Source organism: Ovis canadensis, chromosome 3, assembly GCF_042477335.2.
Source record: "Ovis canadensis isolate MfBH-ARS-UI-01 breed Bighorn chromosome 3, ARS-UI_OviCan_v2, whole genome shotgun sequence".
NCBI classification, from domain to species: Eukaryota; Metazoa; Chordata; class Mammalia; order Artiodactyla; family Bovidae; genus Ovis; species Ovis canadensis.
The window spans coordinates 203,083,610-203,108,555 of record NC_091247.1 but is presented as its reverse complement, the minus strand read 5'-3'; the positions used below and the strand labels follow the sequence as shown (position 1 = coordinate 203,108,555).

Sequence of the window (24,946 nt, the reverse complement as noted above, 5' to 3'; positions counted from 1 at the left end):
TCAAGATACTTTGCATTTCTCTGTTGTCTGTTGGGATTTCTCCATTTTCATTTCTAATTTTGTCGATTTGATTCTTCTCTCTTTTTTTCTTGATGAGTCTGGATAATGGTTTGTCAATTTTATGTATCTTCTCAAAGAACCAGATTTTAGCCTGTTGATCTTTGCTATGGTCTCCTTTGTTTCTTTTTCATATATTTCTGCCCTAATTGTTATGATTTCTTTCTTCCTGCTAAACCTGGAGTTCTTCATTTCTTCTTTTTCTATTGCTTTAGGTGTAGAGTTAGGTTAGTTGTTTGACTTTTCGCTTGTTTCCTTGCTATAAACCTACCCCTTAGCATTGCTTTTACTGAATCCCATAGGTTGTTTTGTTTTCTTTTCATTTTCATTTGTTTCTATGCATATTTTGGTTTTCTTTTTTGATTTCTTCTGTGATTTGTTGGTTATTCAGAACTGTGTTGTTTAGTCTCCATATGTTTTAATTTTAATAAGTTTCTTTTTTTTCCTGTTCAGTTCAGTTCAGTCTCTCAGTTGTGTCCGACTCTTTGCAACCCCATGAATTGAAGCACGCCAGGCCTCCCTGTCCATCACCAACTCCCAGAGTTCACCCAAACTCATGTCCATCAAGTCTGTGATGCCATCCAGTCATCTCATCCTCTGTCATCCCCTTCTCCTCCTACCCCCAACTCCTTCTAGCATCAGAGTGTTTTGCAATGAGTCAATGCTTCGCATGAGGTGGCCAAAATATTGGAGTTTCAGCTTTAGCATCAGTCCTTCCAAAGAACACCCAGGACTGATCTCTTTTAGAATGGACTGACTGGATCTCTTTGCAGTCCAAGGGACTCTCAAGAGTCTTCTCCAACACCCCAGTTCAAAAGCATCAATTCATCGGCACTCAGCTTTCTTCACAGTCCAATTCTCACATCTACACATGACCACTGGAAAAACCATAGTTTTGACTAGACAGACCTTTGTTGGCAAAGTAATGTCTCTGCTTTTGAATATGCTCTCTAGATTGGTCATAGCTTTAATTTCAAGGAGTAAATGTCTTTTCATCTCATGGCTGCAATCACCATCTGCAGTTATTTCGGAGCTCAAAAATAAATAAATAAATAAAGGTTGACACTGTTTCCAATGTTTCCCCATCTATTTCCCATGAAGTGATAGGACCAGAGGCCATGATCTTCATTTTCTGAATGTTGAGCTTTAGGCCAACTTTTTCACTCTCCACTTTCACTTTCATCAAGAGGCTTTTTAGTTCCTCTTTACTTTCTGCCAAAAGGGTGGTGTCATCTGCATATCTGAGGTATTTGGTTTTTCTCCCTGCAATCTTGATTCCAGCTTGTGCTTCATCCAGCCCAGCATTTCTCATGATGTACTCTGCATATAAGTTAAATAAGCAGGGTGACAATATACAGCCTTGACGTACTCCTTTTCCTATTTGGAACCAGTGTGTTGTTCCATGTCCAGTTCTAACTGTTGTTTCCTAACCTGCATACAGGTTTCTCAAGAGGCAGGTAAAGTGGTCTGGTATTCCCATCTCTCTCAGAATTTTCCATAGTTTATTGTGATCCACACAGTCAAATGCTTTGACATAGTCAATAAAGCAGAAAAAGATGTTTTTCTGGAACTCCATTATCCAGCAGATGTTGGCAATTTGATCTCTGGTTCCTCTGCCTTTTCTGGAGAGTTTTGAGCATTGCTTTACTAGTGTGTGAGATGACTGCAATCGTGCGGTAGTTTGAGCATTCTTTGGCATTGCCTTTCTTTGGAATTGGAATGAAAACTGGCCTTTTCCAGTCCTGTGGCCACTGCTGAGTTTTCCAAATGTGCTGGCACATTGAGTGCATCACTTTCACAGCATCATCTTTCAGGATTTGAAACAGCTGAACTGCAATTACATCACCTCCACTAGCTTTGTTCATAGTGATGGTTTCTAAGGCCCACTTGACTTCACATTCCAGGATGTCTGGCTCGAGATGAGTGATCACACCATCATGATTATCTGGGTCATGAAGATCTTTTTTTGTACAGTTCTGTGTATTCTTGCTACCTCTTCTTCATATCTTCTGCTTCTGTGAGGTCCATACCATTTCTGTCCTTTATTGAGCCCATCTTTGCATGCAATATTCCATTGGTATCTCTAATTTTCTTGAAGAGATCTCTAGTCTTTCCCATTCTGTTCTTTTCCTCTATTTCTTGGCATGGATCGCTGACAAAGGCTTTCTTATCTCTCCTTGCTATTTTTTGGAACTCTGCATTCAGATGCTTATATCTTTCCTTTTCTCCTTTGCTTCTCACTTCTCTTCTTTTCACAGCTATTTGTAAGCCTTTCCCAGAGAGCCATTTTGCTTTTTTGCATTTCTTTTCCATGGGGATGGTCTTGATCCTGTCTCCTGTACAATGTCACAAACCTCCATCCATAGTTCATCAGGCACTCTATCAGATCTAGTTCCTTAAATCTATTTCTCACTTCTACTGTATAATCATAAGGGATTTGATTTAGGTCATACCTGAATGGTCTAGTGGTTTTCCCTACTGTCTTCAATTTAAGTCTAAATTTGGCAATGAGGAGTTCATGATCGGAGCCACAGTCCACTGATGATAAAACATCTAGGTTAATGGAGAAAAGAGGGACAGTGAGGGACACCCAGAGAGGTTCACAGAGTTATATGAAGAAAAGAAGAGGGAGGAGGGAGATAGAGGTGACCAGGAGAAGAGGAGGAATCAAAAGGGGAGAGAGCAATCTAGCCAGTAAACAATTTCCTATGTGCTCCCCACAGTCTGGAACTCCCAGAGAGGTTCACAGAGTTACATAGAGAAGAACAGAGGGAAGAAGGAGATAGAGGTGACCAGGAGGAGAACAGGAGGAATCAAAAGGATAGAGACTGATCTAGCCAGTAATCAGTTCCCTAAGTGTTCTCCACAGCCTGGAATACCCAAAGAGATTCACAGAGTTGCCTAAGGAAGACAAGGGGGAGGGAGAAGATAGAGGTGATGTTGGGGAGAAAAAATAGAGTCAAAAGGGGGAAAGGGCAATCAAGCCAGTAATCACACTCCCATATAATAATGGGTACTGAAGATTGGATTCTTAAAGGTACAAAGTTGGTAACAAATACCAAAAAGCAAAGATTAAAAATCTAGAGTAAAGGTTAGACTCTCAAAAAAAATTTTTTTTTAATCACAGAAATATTTTTTTTTTAATGTATGAAATTTGCTTTAAAAATAGGGTCTTTTTTTTGCAAGGTAATAGTAGGTTATAAAAATGAAAATTAAAGGAGTAACAAAAAACTTTAAAATTTTTTAAAATATTTAATGATAATAGTAAAATATATCTAGGAATTTCTCTGGAGCTGTTGAGGGCAGTGTGGGTCAGTTCAGTTTCAGATAGTTCCTTGTTCCAGCTTATACTTCTTCTCAAGGTCTATAGGCCCCTTCCAATGTAGTCAGTGCTGAAAGGTTGTTGTTGAATTACAACGCCGGGATTCTTGTCCCCCGGAGGAGAAGAATTCAATCCGGGGCCAAAGACAAGACTTGATCGCTCAGAGCTTTTGTGTAATAAAGTTTTATTAAAGTATAAAGGAGATAGAGAAATCTTCTGACATAGGCATCAGAAGGGGGCAGAAAGAGTACCCCCCCTGCTAGTCTTTAGCTGGATGTTATATAGTCACCAGCAGTCTGTTAATGAAAGAAAGGAATGCCTCAAAACTTAGAATGGCACCAGGCCCCTCACCCATAAGATGTATTTTGGGATAATCTTGGCTCCAAATGGTTTATCTTGGGCCATAAATGATGAACTTGAATCTTGAAGAAGGGCAGATCACCATATAAATAGTTTCATTTACATAGATTAGAGGAACAATATCGGAGTATAACATACTGGTTTATCAAGTAGGTTCTGAGCCCAAAAGGCAGAACCGACTTGAAGACAGAGTTTGGGGTAAATGCATAGTACATTAGCATAGCTTAAGATAAACATTTCCATAAGAAAGGCATTGGTTAACTTCAGGTGAAACCAGGTATCATTATGACAACACAGAATTTTAAGAGAAACCACCTTTTAAATTTATATAGAGAAGGAAAAAATATCGCTAGTTTGTTTCCTCCTGCCGCTTAAGAGAGATAAAATGTCTGACACTTACAGGCTATTTCCTCCATTTGGAGACCCCTGGCCTTCCTGCCTGTTACCCTCTCAGTGCTAACTACAAGGTTTTAATCTGTTGCACCTGTCACTTCCAAAGCAGTTCCCTCTTCTTGTTTATTTTGGCTTCCTCTGTTTCCAAGTCTCTTCAGTGCCTAATTTCCACCCTGATACAAGGGGGTGAAAGCTCACTAGTTTAGTTGTGCAGTGGGGAGGGAAGAACACTGCAAACAAATATCACTGGCGTGTGTGGGGAGTACTCGCAGTGTCTGGGCCACACTGCTCATGGCCCTGCTCATGACATGTGTGCTTTCTTGCTCTACGCTGCTCAGGCTCAGGCTCCAGGTTGCTCTGCAGGGGAACTATCTCAAGCAGGCCCTGGGTTGCGGGCACTTCCCAGGTCTAAGGCACTCAAGTTCAGGTTCTCAGGTACTCCACAAAGGCACAGACTCAGTTGGGCCTGAGTTTTGCGCCCTTCCCAGGTCCGAGCAGCTCAGGTGACCAGATGCTTGGCGAGCTCTCCCCAGGCGGGCAGTGTGTCTTATAAACTCCCGGGTCCCAGCGGCTCGGCTTCCTGAGTACGCAGCGGGAGCACCGTCTCAGGTGTGCTGTGTGTCTCCTCTGGGGAGCTGACCTCTGGCTGTGGCCCTCCTGGCAGATGTCAAATGTCCAGGATCCCAGTAAGACTTGGTTAGCAACTGGGAGCCTGCTCACAGTTTGGTGTCTTTGTGGTGGAGAGTGCCCTTTGCCTTCCAGCTCTGGCTGTCACTTGCCTGCCTCCCTGCCTCTGGCGGGGGATGGGCCAGTCCGCAGAGTGCTAGCTCTCCTCTGGTATTCGCTCAGTCCTTTGTTCTGTGAGCCTGCCAGCAGTGCCTTAGGTTAGAGCTTTTTGTGGGAAACTTCTCTCTCTCTCTCTCTCCTCTTTTCTCTCTCTCTTTCTCTCTCTCTCTCTCTCTCTCTCTCTCTCTCTCTCTCTCTCTCTCTCTCTCTGGCTATCCCACAGTTTGGGTTGCTATCTCATGTTAGCTCCCTCAGATTGTCCTCAGGGCATTCAGGCCCTGTCCTTACCCTAGGGAACACAGCCCGCTCCTCCCTGTTCAGCTCCTGCTTGCTGGTGGCTGAGGTGATCCTCTGGGCTACTTCACCGGGAGTTGCAGTTAGGTGTGTAGTCTCTGGGTATTTTGTTTTTGTTTTTTCCCTGCTGGTTATGCTGCCCTCTGAGATTCCAAAACTCCTTACAGACCCGCCGGTGAGAGGGTTTCCTTGTGTTTGGAAATGTCTCCTCCTTCACGACTCCCTCCCCTGGATGGGTCTCCATCCCTAATTCTTTTGTCTCTTTTTTTATCTTTTATATTTTGTCCTATCTCCTTTTGAAGACAATGGGCTGCCTTTCCAGGTGCCTCATGTCCTCTGCCAGCATTCAGATATTATTTTGTGAAATTTGCTCAGCGTTCAAATGATCTTTCAATGAATTTGCGTGGGAGAAAGTATTCTTCCCATCCTATCCCTCTGCCATCTTAGGACTACCACCTAAAGTACACATTTTTAAAACCAGTGTCTTGCACAAATACTGAATTTAATCAATAAAACAAAATGTTATACTTCATAACATACTGAAAAATGAGATAATTTTCCTAGCAAGTCACAATTCCCCTTTTAATAAGTCAGCTATCTTATTTTTACAGCCATTTACCACTTATCATAACCTAATATACGACAAACTCTTCCTGACAATTAACGTATTCCATTTTCACTCTGTTGAATCTTGCCCTGTCACTCCTGTCTGTGAAACACTTTTAAGAATCCAGTAACTCACTCTACTAACTCATTTCCAGAACTCTTCTCAAATGAGACGACTCCTGACCTCTCACACATGGCTATCATGCTATTCTTACCAGGCACTTCAGTTAACATCAAAGAGAGTTGCATCAAGTATCATATACTCTTCAAAAACTGCCTCACAAAGGTTTTAAATTAGGAGCAAAGAGCAAATGAAAGCATTGGAACTTTATCAATTGTAACATAGGCTGTTGGTAGTGTAAAACAAAGTTGTGAGCAATATGAAGTGTGGATACTGAATGAGCTAATTAAAGTCAGAATAAATTAAACAGAAAAATAATAAAAATATTAGCAACTTCCATTACATTCCTGGTTTTAGCCCCCAAGTTAACTACCACAGTAGGAGTGTCTTGGTAATCTCATTTCCTTATTTCTCATGGTTTTATCCAATAGACAGATCCTCTGGGACTTATGCAGAGGCAGTATTGAGGTCAGGGACGATAACATCTTGTCTTTTCTGTGAGGTACATCACAGATAAAAGACCTAGGGACAGAAAGACTGTTTCCTAGAGTGTTCCTGTTTCTGCTTTATTTCCAGATAGTAAACCTTGTTATACCTTCACCTAGACTCACATGAAGTTTAGATACACATATAGATAAGATAGATAAATACAGAGACATGGATATATCTCAATAATATATGAAGTATAATGCTACTTCATCATTTTTCCTTTATTATCTAAAGGCCTGACAATTGCAGAGTGCAGGTTTTTGTTTCTTACTCCTAATCTATGTGATTTGAGCATTTTCTTTTCCCAAAATTCTTGCTGTCTTGCTTTCTAATTCAACTTGAAAACAATTTTCCTTATGAACTTCTATGTGAAAAAAAAATTTTTTTTACTGCACCTAAAAGTTTCTGTTAAATAAATCATGACTACATTGTCAATAGTGAACCACAAGTGCCACATAAGGAAAAGTGAACAGTCTTCCTTGAAATTGGGCTTGGACCTACTGCTTGCAGTTATGGCCAAGTTTTAAGTCCTAGATTTAAACAAGATATGGCAAAACTTTTCTTTACTATTTAACTGACTCTTGATTTCAAGAACTCAGAGTACTAAAAAGATATAAGGAAAGAAAAAGAAAGCTTATGGTAATTAATTAAAAGTCTTACCTTGAAACTGCCATAGTTTTAAATCAAATTAAGAAATAATATCTACCTCTTGATTCATCACTAGCATTCATTAGTCTGATTTGGTTATCTACTATGGAGTCCCTTTTCTCTCTTCTGACCTGTCCTATGAAACAAAATGTTGAATTACTTTGATGAGATTAAGAAAGTCCTCTTCAAAAATTAAATCTATTTTTAAAATGCTTTAGCCAGTTCCATTACAATTAGTATTAATTTATTCTTTAAACATTTGATTATAAGTTGGGGTTGCCTTTAATTCAAATAAAAATCAAACTATTAATTAGCAGGGTAAAAAGACTAGGTAATATTGTATAAAGTTTAAGGTAATAGATTATACTCATTAGCAGTGAAAGCCCAGTTGCCTATATTCCTGGGGGAGAAAATGAGTCTTTTCATTCTCAATAAAATTAAAGGTTTTGTTTAGCAAACTTGAACAAATTGATTAGTTTCAGTGCATTCAGAACAGCCTAAGAATTATAGTACTATAATTTAGTCTATTATAATTTTTGAGACTTACTTTGAGCAAAAAAAAAAAAAAAAAAGATTAAAGTGCATTTCTCTTTTACATATTTGCTTTCCTCATAAAATCACAGAACCATGTCAGGGCACAGAAAGAACATGTCATAACTCTGAGAGCTCTCACAAAATAATGAAAACATGTTCTTTTAATAAACCATCCATTAAGAGTATTCTAAGTTACTTCTGTTTAGTTTTGAATCTCCTTCAAAGTACTCTTCCAAACATTTTAAAATGAATTTTTGTTGCTATTAATAAACAGTCTAGTTTAGTTCAGTCACTCAGTCATGTCCGACTCTTTGCAACTCCATGAACCGCAGTATGTCAGGCCTCCCTGTCCATCACCAACTCCCGGAGTTTACCCAAACTCATGTCCATTAAGTCAGTGATACCATCCAACCATCTCATCCTCTGCCATCCCCTTCTTCTCCTGCCTTCAGTCTTTCCCAACATCAGGGTCTTTTCAAATGAGTCAGCTCTTCGCATTGGGTGGCAAAGTATTGCAGTTTCAGCTTCAACATCAGTCCTTCCAACGATCTCCTTTAGGATGGACTGGTTGGATCTCCCAAAGGATCTCAAGAGTCTTCTCCAACACCACAGTTCAAAACATCAATTCTCCGGTGCTCAGCTTTGTTTATAGTCCAACTCTCACATCCATACATGACAACTGGAAAAACCATAGCCTTGACTAGATGGACCTTTGTTGACAACGTAATGTCTCTGCTTTTTAATATGCTGTGTAGCTTGGTCATAACTTTCCTTCCATGAAGTAAGAGTCTTTTAATTTCATGGCTGCAGTCACCATCTGCAGTGATTTTGGAGCCCAGAAAAATAAAGTCAGTCACTGTTTCCACTGTTTCCCCATCTATTTGCCATGTAGTGATGGAACCGGATGCCATGATCTTCGTTTTCTGAATGTTGAGCTTTCAGCCAACGTTTTCACGCTCCACTTTCACTTTCATCAAGAGTCTTTTTAGTTCTTCACTTTCTGCCATAAGGGTGGTGTCATCTGCATAGCTGAGGTTATTGGTATTTCTCCCAGCAGTCTTGATTCCAGCTTGTGCTTCCAGCCCAGTGTTTCTCATGATGAACTCTGCATATAAGTTACATAAGCAGGGTGACAATATACACCCTGATGTACTCCTTTTCCTTTCCTATTTGGAACCTGTCTATTGTTCCATGTTCAGTTCTAACTGTTGCTTTCTGACTCGTATACAGGTTTCTCAAGAGACAGGTCAGGTGGTCTGGTATTCCCATCTCTTTCAGAATTTTGCACAATTTATTGTGATCCACACAGTCAAAGGCTTTGACATAGTTAATAAAGCAGAAAGAAATGTATTTCTGGAATTCTCTTGCTTTTTTGATGATCCAGCGAATGTTAGCAATTTGATCTCTGGTTCCTCTGCCTTTTCGAAAACCAGCTTGAACATCTGGAAGTTCATGGTTCATGTATTGCTGAAGCCTAGCTTGACTTTACTAGCATGTGAGATGAGTGCAATTGTACGGTAGTTTGAGCATTCTTTGGCATTGCCTTTCTTTGGGATTGGAATGAACCAACCTTTTCCAGTCCTGTGGCCACCTCTGAGCTTAAAAATTAGTAAAAATAATACATACAAACTTGAATTTGATTCTAGCTAGTAACTGTACTAGAACAAATGTCTCAGTATGAGAATACTCTATATATACATATACCTTCATTTGAAAGCAATTCCCCAAAGAAAGAGCTTATACTAAATAAAGGTCGTTCATTATTGAAAGAAACACGTAAAATTATATCAACTACTGAGTACAGTAATAGTTTTATTATTGTTAACATACATAAAAAGGACTGTTTAGTATTTTAAACATGATAGCCCCAAAAGAAGTACCAAATACAAATTCAACTACTGTTGCTGCTAAGTCAGTTTATTCGTGTCTGACTTTGTTCGACCCATAGACATCAGCTCACCAGGATCCTCTGTCCCTGGGATTCTCCAGGCAAGGATACTTGAGTGAGTTGCCATTTCCTTCTCCAGTGCGTGCATGCATGCTAAATGGCTTCAGTTACGTCCCACTCTCTGCGACCCTATGGACAGCAACCCACCGGGATCCTCTGTCCCTGGGATTCTCCAGGCAAGAATACAGGAGTGGGTTGCCATTTTCTTTTCCAAATTCTTAGCACTATGACATATTTCTGTAACATGAATTAGTTTATTCAGACAAGTCACCTTTACATACAGGGAAAATTTTCAGGCATATTTGTAATGTTTTGTTCTGCTAAGTAACAGTAGATGAATGCAAAGTATACATAAAGCTGCTGAGAGTGACAATACTGTACCAGTGACTGTGACTATTCACCCAGAAAGCATGCATCCCCCCCACCAGCTTGATTTCACAGTCTTGAAAATGCTTATTGAAGAATTCTCTACAATTGTTGTACATTTCACCCTCATCTCTATATTCAGCAGCATCAAGGTTTTCTTTTTTTTTATGATTTTGAGTTTCTTTATTTTATTATATTTTATTTTTTTTTAATTTTAAAATCTTTAATTCTTACATGCGTTCCCAAACGTGACCCTCCCTCCCACCTCCCTCCCCACAACATCTCTCTGGGTCTCACCAAGTTAAAGACATTTTTAAAAGTCAGGTCTATTTTACTATATACACATATTTTTTAATTTTTGAAATTAAATGTGTCTTTTAAGACCATGCTAGTGTTCTGTACTAAGGTGTCTCTGTGTGAATGCACACAAACACATGAACTCTGCGTAGACCTGTATTGATTTGAGTGGTCTCTTCCAGTTCTATTTTCCCATGAGATGTTTTATTTTTAGCCCAATGTTTGCAGAACACCTTAATTCCCCCGCCCCATTTTATAAGAAGAAATATGTATATCACATTATAACAGGAAAGCTTAACTCTATAAATAAACTTCATGCATGCTATATTTACTCCAAATATTTATGTTCTAATTTCTGATCTTAGATTCTTGAACTCAGTGTCTTTAATTGCAAATGAAAGAGCTGAGCAGAAAAGTACTTCCTTTCCAGTTTTGGAGCTCTCTTCTCATGTAAAATCATTCCCATAATTAAAATAATTATTTATCTTCAGAATTGGATTAATACATTAGAGTGAAAATGCAAATCTACCCGCAGCCCACCAAAATTCTCATGAAAAGACAGGAAAAATTATTAATAATAAAACTTCTGGTAAAACAAGAAAGAGTGATAAGATGGAAAGGACAGAAAGATCGCAAGGGGATTGTAGCACTCCCAGGTAAATGTCAGAAGACTTTTAAAATAGAAGGGACTTGGGACATTTGTTTGACAACTTTATAAAAAATAGATAATTTCCTAAGGAATCATGAATTTTCAAAATTAGCTCAAGGAGAAGTATAAACATGAAACAGAACAAAGAACAGTGGGGAGTAGAAAATGTAGTTTTAGGCAAATTGCATCAAACCTTGGGGGAATAGATAATTCTCAATTATATAAACTGTGCCAGGACAGAGAATAAGATGTATGCACTTTATAAAGATAGATTAATAGTAACGTCTAAAACAAATAAATATTAACACAAACATTAAGATTATAGGCCAATTTAGATTTTCCTATATACAAAAAGAGACTTTAAAAATTTGAAAATTAAATTACTCAAGAATGTAAAAATAATTATACATAGAAAAAGTCTATTGATACAATTAATATATTAATACACTCAAGGAAAAAAAGATCCTCTCAATATGATGTACTCAGTGAATGCAAAAACTCATTAAATAAAATTTGAACCTTTTCATAATTTAAAAAAAAAATTAACAAAATAGGCAACAAAAGTATAGACCAGGAATGCAGCAGATACCATATCTGTTAATCATCTGATGCATTCTCCATACAGTCAAGAAAAAGAGAAGGGTATCTATTTTCATTACTACTACTCAAAAGTCTGCCAAGCATCCTAGCCATCACAATAGAATAAAGAATCAAAAGGAAGCTTTTTGCTTTTGGAAGGTAATAAAATTGCAATTATTTTAAAAGAATATAGCTTTCTACTTAGAAAATCCAAAAAAAATCAACTGAAAAACTTTCAGGTATTACAACAGGAGTCCATAAGAAAAATCAACAAATAAACTCAACTAATAAATATTATGGAAAAAATCTTTGATTTGTAATAGAACAGAAACTATAAAATATCTTGCAAAAGGCATACTTTTAAAACCTACTTGGAAGAAAACTATCAGTTTACTCAAAGGTATAGAAGAGAATCAGATTGCATGTAGAAATATATTATCCTTGGAAGAATTCAATGTTATACAAAGGCCAACTCTTCTTATAAATTCCATAAATGAAATATAAGTCAACATTATATTAGAATTTCTCTTTAATACTACCACACTAATTTCAAAATTATTCTGAAAGAGAAATCATGGAAAGATAATATAATTTTTTTAAATTATTACTTTTATTTATTTCCAAACTTCAAAATATGCTAGAAAATTAAATAATTGAAGCAATTTGGTACTGGACAGGAATAAATATATGGATGCATGAAGTATTTAGAGTCCAGAAATATTGGATATTTATGAAAATTGTTCATGTGTTAAATGCAAAAGGTCAGAGATTAAAAAAAAAGTCCTTGTTAATTTAATAATATTTGGGCAAATTGTTATTATATTAAAAAAATGTCTAAAATTGGAGCTGTAAATCCCTCTTTACTCAACAAATACATTCCAGACAGATCATTAAAACCACTACTGCTGAATTAAGTGTGGAGGAAACAACTTCAAAAGATTAGAATAATAAGCCCACGAATCTAAATCAATTCTCTATTCAGGTTGGAAGCTGGAGCTGAAAATTAAAGATAATTATAGATTTGTTTTATGCCAGAAGACACAAAATTGTAATCAACAGATGCTTCATCCTATATCAACAACTTCATTCTAGCATGAAGACTTTGGTTATTGAGAGACTATTTTTAGCTTAAAAATAAAGTATATTAAGATATTTTTTATAATTTCCATTTCTAACTTTTTGGATCAACTGATCTACTATATTTTTATTGCATCCAGTAAATTATAAAAGAATCTGGAAAAAGTTGAAATGATCTCTTTTTGGGCAACCATAGTATTATGAAATAGAAATGAAGTCATATTAAGCTCTAAGATTTATTTGAGAATGTGATATAAATTATGATTAAATTGATGTTGAAGTGGAAAAGATTTAAGATATGTTTTATTTTAAAAAATAGTTAACCAGTAGAAGATTAAAATTATTTGTGTCTTCTAAGCTTCTAAAGATAGAGGAAAAAGAGATTCAGGGTTCAAATAATCCCAAAGAATAAAGGGAAAAATTTTAAAACAAATATGTTTAATATAAACCTTCAATAACACAGCAGATGGTATTGCTATGAATGGAATAGTTTAAATTTTGTGATCAAGAAGCAAAGTCTCAGGAATTCCTTGACGTTCCATCGCTTGGTACTCTGTGCTTCCACTGCAGAGGACAAGAGTTTGATTCCCAGATTGGGAAATTAAAATCCTGAGTACCATGCGACATGCCAGAAACAAAAAGGTTAGTGTCCAAAAATAAATTAAAAGAAATTTAGCTACAAGTTAGAGACACAGCTAAAATAAAAATGATCTTATTTTTAACATAAATGTATGTGTGCTTGACCATTTATCTCAGCCTATCTTCTTTTTTTTAAGTGCAATAAACTTTTGTTAACTATTGTTTTGGACAAAAGGAAAGAGAATAATTTTAAGATCTTTTTTATTGTCCACAATTTAGTATAATTCAAATGTTTTTCCTGAGAATATATTCCTATAACTTTTTTTTTTTAAGAAAATTTATAGGGGGAAAAAATTCCTTCCAAAATCTGAAAATTAGCCAGACCTTACCCGTCTCCTCACCACACTTGAGGCAAAGATAAGGGAAGAACTAGGGCTGACTTTTAGAAAGGAATTGAACTGACACATTTAGCAAATAAATATACAGAATTTTCAGTTAAACTCAAATTTTAAAAATTTCCATTTTTCTTAGTGTATGTTTCAAACATACTTAGACTAAAAATGTTTATTCATTGTTATCTGAAGTTCATTTTATTGGTCATCTATTTTCTCTGGCAAACCTAGTGAGGGATATACATACAAGTGGGTGAAATAGACAGTTCAAGAAAGCAGTAGCCATATCTTAGGCTGAATTCACTGCACTGGGATCCAGAGTCCAGACTTCAACACACTGAGGAAAGGAAGCTTTGAAAGCAAGATGGGTCACTACTCTTAAAGTGGTTCCCAAAATAGGAAGAGGAACTTCAGAGGAATTTCAGAAGTATAAGCATGAAAAAAAAAAAAAGAAAAGTTGGGGTTGGAGGAAGTGAAAAGACGAACCTGAGTATATGTGATAGAATACGAGAATAGCCCTTGGAGGAAGGCAGAAATCAATGATTCCAAAAACTGAGGGAATACACTGGCCATGTCTTATGTCTAGATTCACAGTAGAAATAACCCAAGGAACAATATAAGGGCCCTATGGATAGCAATAGGTTGTTTTGTTTATTATTTCATCTGTGATTAGGAAATATTTAGAGAGAGAGAGAGAGAGGAAGGAAGGAAGGATGGAAGGAAGAAAGGAAGGGAGGGAGGAAAACAAAATAAAATTACACCATTAAAAATGTCTGAAATGTGTAATATTTTTATTTAATCTGCTTATCAAGCCTTTGATGTACACATTAATATCCCAACTCTAAAGGAAAAATATTGTGCTTCAGATAGTTTAATTGGCCTAAGGTCAAAGAGCTAGTACATCTGTCTCTAAACTTGTGATATTTCTACCACAAGGCTCTGCTTCCTTGTTACAAGTGATCCCCACATACATTTTGTGGCATCAATTAGACCTCCCAGAAGCATGCTGTGGTCAGCTTTGAGATGGCCAGATAAAACTAACTCTGAATATGGATTCTTTATCATATCCATTCTAAAGGTGTCTAGTCATTTTTTGTAACAATGAGTTTGAAAATAAGTATATCTTGCCTTTAAAACTGAATATGAGGAGACATGTCTCTATACATCTACATACACATGCACACTAGAGATAGACAGATAGATAGACAGATAGTTAAGGCACAGTCATTCAGTTGTGTCTGACTCCTTGCAACTCTATGAACTGTAGCCTGCCAGGCTCTTCTGTCCAGGGAGTTATCAAGCAAGAATACTGGACTGGGCTGCCATTTCTTCCTCCAGGAGGGATCTTTCTGACCCAGGAATCAAACTCATGTCTCCTGCATTGGCAGGCAGATTCTTTACCACTGACCACCTGGAAAACCATGATAGAGAGGTAGACAGACAGAAAACTAAAGATACATTTAAACTTTTATCAGACTAAGTTCTAAAAATAAGACAAAATGACATAGAGTCAGGGAGGAAAACATATACTGGGGGAATAGTAAGAGAATAATTACGTTCATTTTTTTTTTCTCTTTCAGTGATCACTATTTGGGAAGCCACAGAATATTTCAGAAAAATAAATCTGTTCTTCAACTTCATCTACAGAAAAAGAGAGACACTCCAGGAACATTATCTCGAAAGGTGAGACTTTCTTAGCATTGGCATCATTGGCATCAGTTAGCAAATGGGTTCTTTAAGGACAGTGTTCCCATTGTTATGGATTGTTGCCATTTTGGGATTACATGGCTTAATGAACATGTATTTATTTGAGTATATTTACTGAAACATAATGAAATATATGTCAATATGTCTATTAACAATTTGGACTAAAGCAATTACATGTACAGCATACTGCAACCTCAGTATAATAAATCAACTGGTTTCTTGAAAGGTCATTTATGAGTAACTTATTAATGTTGTCATATTCATATAAGAATCCATAGTAAATGAATGGGACAGAAAATGTGATGGGGAAACCATTGAAGGGAGCAAAATAACACAACTCTTGCTCTATTTGAAGACAATGGTGGTATCAACACAGTTTAAATCAGGACAGATTAATATTTATAATATATATAAAAAACTCCTTAGAAAGAAATTACTGTGCTTTAATGACAGATTCATGCTGTTAGATATAAATTTTATTCCCTGTGTGATGTCTTGAGTTACATCAAGCCCAAATTGCACAGTATGCAGTAACCTTTTATTTTTAGCAGTTTTTATCTATAGAATCTTCCAATTACCTACTTTAAGCAAAACTCCCATCACTGTCATTTACCTCAGATAACAGATTTCCAATGCATGACTTTTTTTTCTAGTTTGGGGTGCTTCATCATAAAAAGTGTCAGGTAGTGCATTAGTTTGCAATATATCTATGTGGAACACAACATAATGAGGCCAAAAGAGAGTTGTTTAGAAATATCTTTTGGAACTCATACCCAACTCAGTGTTGATGGCTCCGGGGCTATGCATCTGAAATTTCCACAAAGAAGCATTATAAAGTAACTAATACCCTTAATATTAATAAACCTAAGTGTCTTCAAGTTGTCCTCGGTGTTGATGAAAAAGCTGAAATTATCATGCTTCATTTCAACAGGGGGAGGAGAAAATGTATAATCCTAACTCCTACTCTTATTTAGAAGCTGAATAATTGTTAAAAAGAATGTCACTGGTAGTAATTCACAAATCACTAACATTTCAGTTTCATGTAAATTAAAGTTTATACTTAAATGCATATAACTCCACTACTTTGATATAATATGTCCTGAACATGTATTTTATATCTGAAACTTTAACATTTACATCACATTTACTGTTTACAACAATATCAGGTGTCAATAAGGACACTGATCCCAAGGAACTCATGACCTTTCTCAGGTCACATTCATGGAACTAGTAAGCAGAGACTTGGATCTGAGCCCAGTCAGTGAGTCTCCACTGAGAATTTATGGTATATACTCAAACGTTTTAGATGTGGGTGTCAGAGCAATTAGTCAAAAGTCTACCTTTATGTTTTTTTGGCTTTGTTTTGTTTTCCACAGCTGTACCCACATATCCCAAAGCCTGGGCCATGACAGGGTATTTAATGATAATTAACCACATTAAGTATATATTAGGTGCCAGGCACTGTTATTAGTGCTCTACATGTATTAATTCATAGCAGCCCCAAAACAAACACTATAGAATGTTAGACTATATGATATTGTAGTCTTTTTTTAAACTTTTAAAAATAATACTATTTACTTATTTTGGTTGTGTTGGGTTTTCACTGCTCTGTGGGCTTTTCTCTAGGTGCGGCAAGTGGGTTTTGGTGCACAGGCTTATCGTTGTCCGAAGCACGCACTCTCGGGCATTACGGCTTCAGTAGCTGTGGCTCCCAGGCACTGCAGCACAGGCTCAATAGTTGTGGGGCGTGGGCTTAGTTGCTCTGTGGTCTGCACGATCTTCCCAGTTCAGGGACCAAATCTCCATCTCCTGCACTAGCAGGCGGATTCTTTACCGCTGAGCCACTAGGGAAGTTCTAAAGATTTTTTTGATGTGGGCCTTTTTTTTTTTTTTTTAATTCAACTCCCCTCAGTTGTCTGTCTGGCTGGCTCTTTCTGCCTCTTTTTTTTTTTTTTAATATAAATTTATTTTAATTGGAGGTTAATTACTTTACAATATTGTATTGTTTTCGCCATACATCAACATGTATCCACGACAGACTTTATTGAATTTGTTACAGCATTACTTTTCTTTTTTCAGTTTTTTGGTCACAAGGCATATGGGCTCTTAGCTCTCCAATCAGGGATCAAATTGACTTCCCCTGCATTGGAAGGCAAAGTCTTAAACATTAGACCACCCTAACGTTAGTTAAGACATTCGTACATTTCAAAAACTTACTCATGATATTGAAAATATGAGAGTCTGGACACTGGTGTGTTATGTCAACATGATGCATATGTTGCACTCTGATATATCACACATTTTGTTATGAACTTTTAGTACCCACCAAGTAGGTTAAATTATAATTTCACTTGAAAATCTTACAGTTGAAAAAAATAAAAACTAATTGCCTGGTTTTATAAAATCCTCTTTCAAGACTAGATAAGCATGTTAATCAATTTAATATAACTGGATATAACTGAGAGAGTTAAAGAGTTTGCAATCCTTCTTCATTGTCTGAATGGCTATATTTAAAATAAATGGCCCATGATTCTTTTTCTTTTATAAATCTATGCTAAGCAAACAGTGAATGGTCTTCTATCTTAATTCTATTTAAAATGATGCCAAAATTGCCTATGATTTTCATAATTTCAGCTGTATGCTAAACATTGTGTATAATTAAATTTTCTTTCTACTTAAACAACATAAAAGTGGCTTGACAATATTCTTTCTATGTAATATTGGAACTATAATGATCAGTTCAGTTCAGTTCAGTCACTCAGTCATGTCCAACTCTTTGCGACCCCATGAATCACAGCACGCCAGGCCTCCCTGTCCATCAACATCTCCTGGAGTTCACTCAGAATCACGTCCATCGAGTCAGTGATGCCATCCAGCCATCTCATCCTCGGTTGTCCCCTTCTCCTCCTGCACCCCATTCCTCTCCAACACCAGAGTTCAGAACCATCAATTCTTTGGTGCTCAGACTTCTTCATAGTCCAACTCTCACATCAATACATGACCACAGGAAAAACCATAGCCTTGGAGAAGACTCTTGAGGGCCCTTTGGACTGCAAGGAGATCCAACCAGTCCATTCTGAAGGAGATCAACCCTGGGATTTCTTTGGAAGGAATGATGCTAAAGATGAAGCTCCAGTACTTTGCCCACCTCATGCAAAGAGTTGACTCATTGGAAAAGACTCTGATGCTGGGAGGGATTGGGCGCAGGAGGAGAAGGGGAAGACTGAGGATGAGATGGCTGGATGGCATCACAGACTCGATGGACCTGAGTCTGAGTGAACTCCAGGAGATGGTGACGGACCGGGAGGCATGGCGTGCTGTGATTCATGGGGTCGCAAAGAGTTGGACACGACTGAGTGACTGAACTGAACTGAACTGACTAGACGGACCTGAGTCGGCAAAGTAATGTCTCTGCTTTTAAGTATACTATCTAGGTATGTCATAACTTTTCTTCCAAGGAGTAAGCGTCTTTTAATTTCATTGCTGTAGTCACCATCTGCAGTGATTTTTGAGCCCCCAAAAATAAAGTCTGACACTATTTCCACTGTTTCCCCATCTATTTTCCATGAAGTGATGGGACCAGATGCCATGATCTTCGTTTTCTGAATGTTGAGCTTTAAGCCAACTTTTTCACTCTCCGTTTTCACTTTCATCAAGAGGATTTTGGTTCCTTTTCACTTTCTGCCATAAGGCTAGTGTCATCTTCATATCTGAGGTTATTGAGATTTCTTCTGGCAATCTTGATTCCAGCTTATGTTTCTTCCAGTCCAGCGTTTCTCAGGATGTACTCTGCATATAAGTTAAAAAAAAGCAGGGTGACAATATACAGCCTTGACGTACTCCTTTCCCTATTTGGAACCAGTCTGTTGTTCCATGTCTAGTTCTAATTCCTGCTTCCTGACCTGCATACAGATTTCTCAAGAGGCAAGTCAGGTGGTCTGGTATTCCCATCTCTTTCAGAATTTTCCACAGTTTATTGTGATCCACACAGTCAAAGGCTTTGGTGTAGTCAATAAAGTAGAAATACATGTTTTTCTGGAACTCTCCTGCTTTCTCCATGATCCAGCAGATGTTGGCAATTTGGTCTCTGGTTCCTCTGCCTTTTCTAAAACCAGTTTGAACATCAGGAAGTTCATGATCCACGTATTGCTGAAGCCTGGCTTGGAGAATTTTTAGAATTACTTTACTAGCATGTGAGATGAGTGCAATTGTTTGAGCATTCTTTGACATTGCCTTTCTTTGGGATTGGAATGAAATCAGACCTTTTCCAGTCCTGTGGCCACTGCTGAGTTTTACAAATTTGCTGGCATATTGAGTGCAGCACTTTCACAGCATCATCTTCGGGATTTGAAATAGCTGAACTGCAATTACATCACCTCCACTAGCGTTATTTGTAGCAATGCTTTCCAAGGCCCACTTGACTTCACATTCCAGGATGTCAGGCTCTAGATTAGTGATCACACCATCATGTTTTCTGGGTCGTGAAGATCTTTTTTGTACAGTTCTTCTGTGTATTCTTGCCACCTCTTCTTAATATCTTCTGCTTCTGTTAGGTCCATGCCATTTCTGTCAGGTCCATGCCATTTCTGTCGTTTACCGAGCCCATCTTTGCATGAAATGTTCCCTTGGTGTCTCTAATTTTCTTGAAGAGGTCTCTAGTCTTTCCCATTCTGTTGTTTCCTCTATTTCTTTGCACTGATAGCTGAAGAAGGCTTTCTTATCTCTTCTTGCTATTCTCTGGAACTCTGCATTCAGAAGCTTATATCTTTCCTTTTCTCCTTTGCTTTTCACATCTCTTCTTTTCACAGCTATTTGTAAGGCCTCCCCAGACAGCCATTTTGCTTTTTTGCATTTCTTTTCCATGGCGATGGTCTTGATCCCTGTCTCCTGTACAATGTCATGAACCTCATTCCATAGTTCATGAGGCACTTTATCAGATCTAGTCCCTTAAATCTATTTCTCATTTCCACTGTATAATCATAAGGGATTTGATTTAGGTCATACCTGAATGGTCTAGTGGTTTTCCCTACTTTCTTAAATTTGAGTCTGAATTTGGTAATACGGAGTTAATGATGTGACCCACAGTCTGCTCCTGGTCGTGTTTTTCTTGACTGTATAGACCTTCTCCATCTTTGGCTGCAAAGAATATCAGTCAGTCAGTTCAGTCGCTCAGTCGTGTCCGACTCTGTGACCCCATGAATCACAGTACGCCCGGCCTCCCTGTCCATCACCATCTCCCGGAGTTCACTCAGACTCACGTCCATCAGGATGGTGATGTCATCCAGCCATCTCATCCTTGGTTGTCCCCTTCTCCTTCTGCCTCCAATCCCTCTCAGCATCAGTCTTTTCCAATGAGTCAACTCTTCGCATGAAGTGGCCAAAGTACTGGAGCTTCAGCTTTAGCATCACTCCTTCCAAAGAAATCCCAGGGTTGATCTCCTTCAGATTGGAGTGGTTGGATCTCCTTGCAGTCCAAGGGAATCTCAAGAGTCTTCTCCAACACCACGGTTCAAAGGCCTTAATTCTTCGGCGCTCAGCTTTCTTCACAGTCCAATTATCACATCCATACATGACCACAGGAAAAACCATAGCCTTGACTAGACGGACCTTAGTCAGCAAAGTAATGTCTCTGCTTTTGAATATGCTATCTAAGTTGGTCACAACTTTTCTTCCAAGGAATAAGCGTCTTTTAATTTCATGGCTGCAGTCACCATCTGCAGTGATTTTTGAGCTCCAAAAAATAAAGTCTGACACTATTTCCACTGTTTCCCCATCTATTTCCCATGAAGTGATGGGACCGGATGCCGTGATCTTCGTTTTCTGAATGTTGAGCTTTAAGCCAACTTTTTTGCTCTCCCCTTTCACTATCATCAAGAGGCGTTTTAGCTCCTCTTCACTTTCTGCCATAAGGGTGGTGTCATCTTCATATCTGAGGTTACTGAGATTTCTCCCGGCAATCTTGATTCCAGCTTGTGCTTCTTCCAGCCCAGCGTTCCTCATGATGTACTCTGCATATAAGTTAAATAAGCAGGGTGACAATATACAACCTTGACGTACTCCTTTCCCTATTTGGAACCAGTCTGTTGTTCCATGTCCAGTTCTAACTGTTGCTTCCTGACCTGCATACAGATTTCTCAAGAGGCAGGTCAGGTGGTCTGGTATTCCCATCTCTCTCAGAATTTTCCACAGTTTATTGTGATCCACACAGTCAAAGGCTTTGGCATAGTCAATAAAGCAGAAATGGATGTTTTTCTCGAACTCTCTTGCTTTTTTGAATATCCAGTTGGTGTTGGCAATTTGGTCTCTGGTTCCTCTGCCTTTTCTAAAACCAGCTTGAACATCAGGGAGTACATGGTTCATGTATTGCTGAAGCCTGGCTTGGAGAATTTTGAGCATTATTTACTAGCATGTGAGATGAGTGCAACTGTGTGGTAGTTTGAGCATCCTTTGGCATTGCCTTTCTTTAGCATTGGAATGGAAACTGACCTTTTCCAGTCCTGTGGCCACTGCTGAGTTTTCCAAATTTGCTGGCATATTGAGTGCAGCATTTTCACAGCATCATCTCTCAGGATTTGAAACATCTCAACTGGAATTCCATCACCTCCGCTAGCTTTGTTTGATCTGATTTCGGTGTTGACTATCTGGTGATGTCCATGTGTAGAGTCTTCTCTTGTGTTGTTAGAAGAGGGTGTTTGCTATGACCAGTGCATTCTCTTGGCAAAGCTCTATTAGTCTTTGCCCTGCTTCATTCGGCATTCCAAGGCCAAATTTGCCTGTTACTCCAGGTGTTTCTTGACTTCCTACTTTTGCATTCCAGTCGCCTATAATGAAAAGGACATCTTTTTTGGGGTGTTAGTTCTAAAAGGTCTTGTAGGTCTTCATAAAACCTTTCAACTTCAGCTTCTTCAGTGTTACTGGTTGGGGCATAGACTTGATAACTGTGATATTGAATGGTTTGCCATGGAGATGAACAGAGATCATTCTGTAGTTTTTGAGATTGCATCCAATTACTGCATTTCAGACCCTTTTGTTGACCATGATGGCTACTCCATTTCTTCTGAGGGATTCCTGCCCGCAGTAGTAGATATAATGGTCATCTGAGTTAAATTCACCCATTCCAGTCCATTTTAGTTCTCTGATTCCTAGAATGTCGACGTTCACTCTTGCCATCTCTTGTTTGACCACTTCCCATTTGCCTTGATTCGTGGACCTAGCATTCCAGGTTCCTATGCAATATTGCTCTTTACAGCATCGGACCTTGCTTCTATCACCAGTCACATCCACAGCTGGGTATTGTTTTTGCTTTGGCTTCATCCCTTCATTCTTTCTGGAGTTATTTTCCACTGATCTCCAGTAGCATATTGGGCACCTACTGACGTGGGGAGTTCCTCTTTCAGTATCCTATCATTTTGCCTTTTCATACTTTTCATGGGGTTGTCAGGGCAAGAATACTGAAGTGGTTTGCCATTCCCTTCTCCAGTGGACAACATTCTGTCAGACCTCTCCACCATGACCCGCCCGTCTTCAGTTGCCCCGTGGGCACGGCTTGGTTTCATTGAGTTAGACAAGGCTGTGGTCCTAGTGTGATTAGATTGACTAATTTTCTGTGAGTATGGTTTCAGTGTGTCTGCCCTCTGATGCCCTTTGCAACACCTGCCATCTTACTTGAGTTTCTCTTACCTTGGGTGTGGGGTATCTCTTCACGGCTGTTCCAGCAAAGCACTCCTTACCTTACAGCCGCTGCTCCTTACCTTGGACGAGGGGTGTCTCCTTACCACCATCCTTCCTGACCTTCAACGTGGGATAGCTCCTCTAGGCCCTCCCATGCCCATGCAGTCACTGCTCCTCCGGTTGCTCCTCCCGGCCGCTGCCCCGACCTCGGACGTGGGGTAAATCCTCTCGGCTGAGCTTAGTGAGCTGAGTCACAGACACACAGTCATTTTATTAAGTTTATTGATACCAACACTGTTCAGGGGATATTTCAGAGTTTTTTTTTTTTTTTTGTAAAAAGCATTACAATAGATGATGGCTTTCTTATTTTAAACTGACTCCTATTATATTGATATATGAAGAAAGTAGGGAAAACCACTAGACCATTCAGGTATGACCTAAATCAAATCCCTTATGATTATACAGTGGAAGTGAGAAATAGATTTAAGGGACTAGATCTGATAGATAGAGTGCCTGATGAACTATGGACTGAGGCTTATGACATTGTAAAGGAGACAGGGATCAAGACCATCTGCATGGAAAAGAAATGCAAAAAAGCAAAATGGCTGTCTGGGGAGGCCTTACAAATAGCTGTGAAAATAAGAGATGTGAAAAGCAATGGAGAAAAAGAAAGATATAAGCATCTGAATGCAGAGTTCCAGAGAATAGCAAAAAGAGATAAGAAAGGCTTCTTCAGTGATCAATGCAAAGAAATAGAGGAAAACAACAGAATGGGAAAGACTAGAGACCTCTTCAAGAAAATTAGAGACACCAAGGGAACATTTCGTGCAAAGATGGACTCGATAAAGGACAGAAATGGCATGGACCTAACAGAAGCAGAAGATATTAAGAAGAGGTGGCAAGAATACACAGAAGATCTATACAAAAAAAGATCTTCACAACCCAGATAATCATGATGGTGTGATCACTAATCTAGAGCCTGACATCCTGGAATGTGAAGTCAAGTGGTCCTTAGAAAGCATCACTGCGAACAAAGCTAGTGGAGGTGATGTAATTGCAGTTCAGCTATTTCAAATCCCGAAGATGATGCTGTGAAAGTGCTGCACTTAATATGCCAGCAAATTTGGAAAACAGCAGTGACCACAGGACTGGAAAAGGTCAGTTTTCATTCCAATCCCAAAGAAAGGCAATGCCAAATAATGCTCAAACTACCACACAATTGCACTCATCTTCACACGCTAGTAAAGTAATACTCAAAATTCTCCAAGCCAGGCTTCAGCAGTACATGAATCGTGAACTTCCAGATGTTCAAGCTGGTTTTAGAAAAGGCAGAGGAACCAGAGACCAAATTGCCAACATCCACTGGATATTCGAAAAAGCAAGAGAGTTCCAGCAAAACATCTATTTCTACTTTATTGACTATGCCAAAGCCTTTGACTGTGTGGATCACAATAAACTGTGGAAAATTCTTCAAGCAATGGGAATACCAGACCACCTGACTTGCCTCTTGAGAAATCTGTATGCAGGTCAGGAAGCAACAGTTAGAACTGGACATGGAACAACAGACTGGTTCCAAATAGGGAAAGGAGTACGTCAAGGCTGTATATTGTCACCCTGCTTATTTAACTTATATGCAGAGTACATCATGAGGAACGCTGGGCTGGAAGAAGCACAAGCTGGAATCAAGATTGCCGGGAGAAATCTCAATAACCTCAAATATGCAGATGACACCACCCTTATGGCAGAAAGTGAAGAGGAACTAAAAAGCCTCTTGATGAAAGTGAAAGTGGAGAGAGAAAGAGTTGGCTTAAAGCTCAACATTCAGAAAACGAAGATCATGGCATCTTGTCCCATCACTTCATGGGAAATAGATGGGGAAATAGTGGAAACAGTGTCAGACTTTATTTTGGGGGGGGGGCTCAAAAATCACTGCAGATGGTGACTACAGCAATGAAATTGAAAGACGCTTACTCCTTGGAAGAAAAGTTGTGACCAACTTAGATAGCATATTCAAAAGCAGAGACATTTCTTTGCCAACAAAGGTCCATCTAGTCAAGGCTATGGTTTTTCC

The 24,946-nt window shown here is 38.5% G+C and overlaps 1 protein-coding gene across 3 annotated transcripts in view; it reads left to right on the top strand.

Annotated features, from left to right (window-relative positions):
• PIK3C2G (phosphatidylinositol-4-phosphate 3-kinase catalytic subunit type 2 gamma) overlaps window positions 1–24,946 on the top strand; it is a 651,998-nt gene that overhangs the window by 226,181 nt on the left and 400,871 nt on the right. For all 3 annotated transcript variants that reach the window (XM_069585610.1, XM_069585608.1, XM_069585609.1), the window contains exon 6: window positions 15,078–15,180. In XM_069585610.1, coding sequence (XP_069441711.1) covers window positions 15,078–15,180 — 103 coding nt within the window. The remainder of the gene's footprint in view (window positions 1–15,077; window positions 15,181–24,946) is intronic.